This window comes from Electrona antarctica, assembly GCF_951216825.1.
Source record: "Electrona antarctica genome assembly, chromosome: 13".
Lineage (NCBI taxonomy): Eukaryota > Metazoa > Chordata > Actinopteri > Myctophiformes > Myctophidae > Electrona > Electrona antarctica.
In genome coordinates this window covers 4,424,160-4,430,199 of record NC_136794.1, presented here as the reverse complement: position 1 = coordinate 4,430,199, position 6,040 = coordinate 4,424,160, and the positions used below count along the sequence as shown (strand labels likewise).

The following is a 6,040-nucleotide window of genomic DNA, read 5'->3' as shown; positions in this document are numbered from 1 at the left end:
TGACGAAGGCCTGCGCGCCCAAACGCGCCTGTCTGGTTTGACTGCTGCTGCTGCGGATCTTCAACATTAGACCTGAGGTCGATTCGAAAAATGTCTTCTAAATCCTGACAGTTTTCTGAAAAACCTGTTTCTATGTCAGTGGTTCTCAAACTATGTAATGTCAAGGAGCCCCAGAATTAGATATATTTGGCCGCCGGCTGACCCCATCTCAAAATATGTTGTTCCAGGGACCTCCTGAGAAGCAAGGATTTGAGTTAAAACACGTTCGCTCTGAAAGAATATTATATTCAACGATTTGCGGCACATTTTCACGATTTTTCAAAAATGGCAGATCTACAAGCTCGTAGCGCAGCACTCGGTGCCGCGCTATGAGCTTGTAGATCTGCTATTTTTCAATAGCTAAAGTATAACTACTATCACTGAGAGTGCGGATTTTATTCTCCTTCTATACGTTTTACCAACATAGGCCACGCCCATTTTCGTCAGGGAAAAGAATCCTGCAAATTTGAATTTTCTCCAAAACACACTTTTGGCTCCTCCTCCTACAGATTTTCTCCAAATCTCACAAAAATCGGCACACATGATCTCCGGACCCATCCGATTACAACACCAACTGCAGAATTTTGGTAGTGCGTGTCGTTCGGCCGTAATCGTCGTCCAATCGTCGTACAGTCAACTAAAATCCCCTCGATCGGTTGGTTGGTTGTTGCACTGCCAAGCGTTCAACCACTGAACCAAAGGCTTTGCCAAAATTAATTCTGTGTAAAATATGATTAACTGTTAGTGTAGTGCTCCCCCCCAATAAATATGCATTCATTTACGAATAACAAAAAAAACAAAAATAAAAACATAAAAACAAACTCACAAAAATAAAAACATAAAAACAAACATGTCAGATTTAAGTTAAGTTACAAAACAAAAAAAAACACGAATAAAACAACAGCGATAGAAGACCCGTGGTCAATGGTAGACCGTATGAGAATAAAGTCTAAAATGATGAAGGCGATCCCTTGGTTTGGATTTGGATGACAGACACAGGGAATTAATTCCACATTTCTTGCAGCCTCCAATCCAAATCACAGCCCACGACACTGGCAGACAGATGGCCAGTGCCAGCATCCAATAGTTGTAGGTATAGATAAATGTTCATTCTTGCATAATAATAATAATAATAACAGTCTTGAGGCGGAGATAAGTGTGTCTGTCACTATATGTGGGCGGCGGTGGCTCAGGGGTAGAGTGGCTGGATGGGAACCGCAAGGTTGCCAGTTCGAACCCTGTGGGCTCCCCCAGAGTTAGTGTCGAAGTGTCCTTGAGCAAGACACTGAACCCCTAATTGCTCCCGATGTGCTGGTTGGTGCCTTGCATGGTTTCCGCCGCCATCGGCGAATGTAATGCACGATCTATGTAAAGCGCCTTGGATAAAGACGCTATATAAATGCACCATTTACCATTTATATGACAGGGCAATACCACATGCCACTTAACAGTGTACTGTATGTATGTATGTATGTATGTATGCCTCCCCAGCTCATATCCCAGTTTTGAGTGGCACTAAAAATAAAAAATAAACTGCGGAGGTCCCTTTTTTCCCCCCGAACTCTTCAGCGTCAGGCCTGCTGGCTGGATGTTGACGTCATGCCATCCAATAATCACCTTTTGACTTCCTAAGTAATTAACAGGTTTAATGCCGTCAATTTACGGCCGTCTTTCAGGCTAGACTGCCTATTCATTAAAGTTACCTTTGAACAGCCGCTGCACCGACCTTCTGAGTTGCTCGTCATGAAGATCCACTTTAAAACGGATGTAATCGCTTGTCGTAGTGTAGAAAAGTATTCCATGGCGGCGGTCACAACACGGCTTCTTCCTCCGGCAGACTCGCCATTGTAAACAATAGGGGACTCAATTTCCCAGAACCCTTTGCAACGCCGGCGAGACGAACCTTTTTTTTTTCCGATGACGTCATCAAAACGCGTCTCTTATCCCATTCTGTCCCGTATGACTTAAAACCGATTAAAAAAACGTGGATTAAAACAACGAAAACATAACTCGGGGCAACTGGCGACGAATCGCAGGGAAGTGGTTCTACGATTAATTAACTCGGGGCAACTCGTGAATATAAGTCAAAGTGTTAATAGCACCAATGGCACCTAGAGGCTCTATCATGGCATCAGTTTTTGCCTTTCCATTTCTTCCTTTTTCGTAGATAAACCGTTTATTTACGAGATCGCCGTCTAACCAGTATCGGGGGGCTACTTCTATTAGGAAGTGCCAGTGAACTTAAAAAACAGATCACATGAGGGGAGGGGGGAGGGGGAGGGCAACACTGAGAACGTTAAAACATTACATCACCCTGTAAAAAACGACAACAACAACAGTCCCTCATGCCATGATTGGTTAAAAAAATAATTAAACCGTCGACGAGCCGTTTGTTCACACACAAACGGTAAGGTTGTACATTTATACAACGCGGAGCAAATAAAAAGTCAGTTTGTGTATAAAGGAATAAACATCGGAAAACACGTTCCGACAAGCCCGAGGCCTCGTACAGGCGGGGGCGGGGCGCAAATCCCCGACGAATTCATCGTCGCCGTCGACCTCGCCCCATAAATCCTTAGCGAGGGAGTGTCCCCCTCTTCCTCTTTTTTCATCCTCTTATTTTTTGTGCAATGTTTCATTGTTCAGTTCTTTGTGTGTTTGTGTGTACGATTGTTTTTTGCTTTTCTCTTTGTGCTGGTTGGTGTCTGTCAGACAGAGACGAAGACGTCCAGGTAGAGGCGATCGTAGGACTCCCTGAAGAACAGGATGAGGACCAGGCTGAAGAGACACGAGCCCGTCAGAGACCAGTTCAGCCAGGACACTTCTGCATGGACGGAGACATATGGGGAGGAGGGGGGAGACAGAGAGAGAGAGAGAGAGAGAGGGGGAGAGAGAGTGACATAGACAGACAGAGAGAGAGAGAGAGAGAGAGAGAGAGAGAGAGAGAGAGAGAGAGAGAGAGAGAGAGAGAGAGAGAGAGAGAGAGAGAGAGAGAGAGAGAGAGAGAGAGGCAGAGAGAGGCAGAGAGAGAGGCAGAGAGAGAGAGAGAGAGAGGCAGAGAGAGAGAGGGAGAGAGAGAGAGAGAGAGAGAGAGAGAGAGAGAGAGAGAGTGACAGAGAGAGTGACAGAGAGAGAGAGAGAGACAGAGAGAGAGAGAGAGAGAGAGAGAGGCAGAGAGAGAGAGTGACAGAGAGAGAGAGAGAGTGACATAGACAGACAGAGAGAGAGAGAGTGACAGAGAGAGTGACAGAGAGAGAGAGAGAGAGAGAGAGAGTGACAGAGAGAGTGACAGAGAGAGAGAGAGAGAGGCAGAGAGAGAGAGTGACAGAGAGAGAGAGAGACAGAGACAGAGAGACGGAGAGAGAGATAAAGAGAGACAGAGAGAGGGAGAGGGAGAGAGACAGAGGGAGAGGGAGAGAGAGACATAGATAAAGAGAGACAGAGAGAGGGAGAGAGAGAGAGACAGACAGAGGGAGAGAGAGACATAGAGAGAGAGAGACATAGAGAGAGAGAGAGAAAGCGAGAAAGAGAATTAGTTTTACATCATACTTCAAGCCTGATTTATACATAGTCCTATGACAAATAAATTAAGCATTAAGCATTAATAACAATTTATCCGAGGCCTCTGAGATTTGTTACTTGAAATGAATCGGGAAATTACTTGCGAGTGGTTCAGTGTGTATTGCCCAAGTACACACTTCAATCAAGACCTGTGGCTGGACAGTTTTAGGTATAGTAATGGTACAATTATACGGCGCACACACGCACAAGGGGCAACCATGCGAGGCATCAACCTGCTTGTCTGCGGCAGTTAGGTTTCAGTGTGTTGCTAAAGGACAACTTCAACTCGTGAAGTGGAGCTGGGGACCAAACCAGGAAGCTTCCGGCTACCGGGGACAGCTTCTGTTCCACCTCACTTAGTTGACCGTTGTGGGGATTGGAAGCTTTAACCTTTTGTTATAGTCTGGCTTTTTAATTACGTTTTTACCTTCATTCATTATCCATCTCGGTTGGCTCATCTATGCCATTGCTCTCTGCTATGGCACCTGGATGTCCGATTGGGGATCAGCAAAGGCTAACCTAATATCTCTGCTGTCAGGAGGAAACCTCATAACTCCAAAATGTTCATTGTTCCAGGAAATTAAGAAAGTTGGTGTTGTAACTTTATATATTGTCAATTACTTCTATGAGAGGGGGAGAGGTGGTGGAGTTAGTTGCTTTAGCAGACATTTTGAGGGTCCAATGGAGTGAAGAGGTTTTGTCCAAAGCACTTTTTACTACTTTCCATTGGTTCAATATTTAGCACTGATTTATGCCAAAAAAAAAAAATCAAAAACCTCCCAACAGCAACAATATCTTATAATACAAGATAAGATACATATTATGGATACTACTTTTATGGTAACCATAGGGGGTCACTCTCCTGGCCATTAACCCATTTTGGGCGGGCAACCCCTTTTGGTGTTTTAAACATTGTTATAATTTAGCTATTGAAAAATAGCAGATCTACAAGCTCATAGCGCGCCACCGAGTGGCGCGCTACGAGCTTGTAGGTCTGCTATTTTTGAAAAATCGTGAAAATATTTATTTCAGAAAACTGGAGGATTTAGAAGATTTTTTTATTTATTTTGAGGTCAGGCCTAAATGGGTTAATGACACAGTGGGTCTAACCAGTGGAGCAGTAGAAATGAATATTGTGCTCAGACCTCAGAGTCTGAGCTTGAGAGACTCACTAAAGAGGTATATATATCCCATTTAGGCCTGACGTCGAAATAAAAAAAACGTTCGCTCTGAAAGAATATATACCTATTCAAAGATTTGTGCCGCATTTTTACGATTTTTCAAAAATAGCAGACCTACAAGTTCATAGCGCGCCACTCGGTGGCGCGCTATGAGCTTGTAGATCTGCTATTTTTCAATAGCTAAAGTATAACGGAATGCTTGAAACACCAAAAGGAGTTCCCGCCCAGAATGGGATATATACAACACGATGACGTGTTCCTTTATAATGAAATGTAAGTAATAAATATGCACTCAGAGAGAGACGTAATGAGAGCTTGGAATGGAAGTCGTGCTGAATAATTTATGAATAATAATAGTATGGGGTGGAATGGCTAATCAATATAAACGCTAGGAACCCCCCGCCGTTCTCGCAAATGAAATAAAAACAGCTTGCCGTCTAGCAATCATCTTGATCCCCGAATAATTCAACGGCATCGGCTCCCGTTTGCACATTATCATTGACCCACGCTTGAACCTAAACACAGTGTGTGTGTGTACGGACGGAGAAGGATGCGCTTGCTCTTTTCAAGCTCCATTAACCCGTTTTGACCTGGGAACGATTCTACGAATGCCTTCTAAATCGCGACGGTTTTCTGAAAAACCCCATGTCAGTGGTTCTCAAACTATATTTCATGTCAGGGACCCCCGAGATTATTATGTAATCGGCCCGCCGACCACCATCTGAAAATATGTTGTTCCAGTGACCTCCCAGAAGCAAATATTTGAGTTGGCTCTGAAAGAATATGTATTCAAAGATTCGCGCCACATTTTCACGATTTTTCAAAAATAGCAGACCTACAAGCTCGTAGCGCGGCACTCGGTGGCGCGCTACGAGCTTGTAGATCTGCTATTTTTCAACAGCTAAAGTATAACATAATGCTTAGTTAAAACACCAAAACGGGTTCCCGTCCAGAATGAGGTTTTTCCGTCCTGAATGGGTTAAGCGGAGGAAAGGTGGATCGGGTTTGTCTGCTATAATATTGGATCTGAAGGGCAAGTCAAGAGGCTAGACGGACTGCCTTACAGCCACAGGCCTCTCAACTAATCAACACCAAGACCAATACGGCTCTCTATCTCAAACACAAACAGGCACACACACACGCAACCACCCCACCCCACCACACACACACACGCACGTACGTACGCACACAGTCTGGTCAACAGCAAAATCAATTGTCCTCTTTTCAAAAAGTCATTCAGCAGTGCTTGCTGCACAGCC

The 6,040-nt window shown here is 44.3% G+C and overlaps 1 protein-coding gene across 1 annotated transcript in view; it reads right to left on the bottom strand.

The window, feature by feature from the left end:
• Positions 1-2,280: 2,280 nt before the first annotated feature.
• The window catches only part of slc49a4 (solute carrier family 49 member 4), an 88,902-nt gene continuing 85,142 nt past the window's right edge, over positions 2,281-6,040 (bottom strand). Inside the window, exon 9 of the mRNA XM_079518684.1 lies at positions 2,281-2,863. Within this exon, the coding sequence (XP_079374810.1) occupies positions 2,748-2,863 (116 nt within the window). The 3' untranslated portion in view covers positions 2,281-2,747. The remainder of the gene's footprint in view (positions 2,864-6,040) is intronic.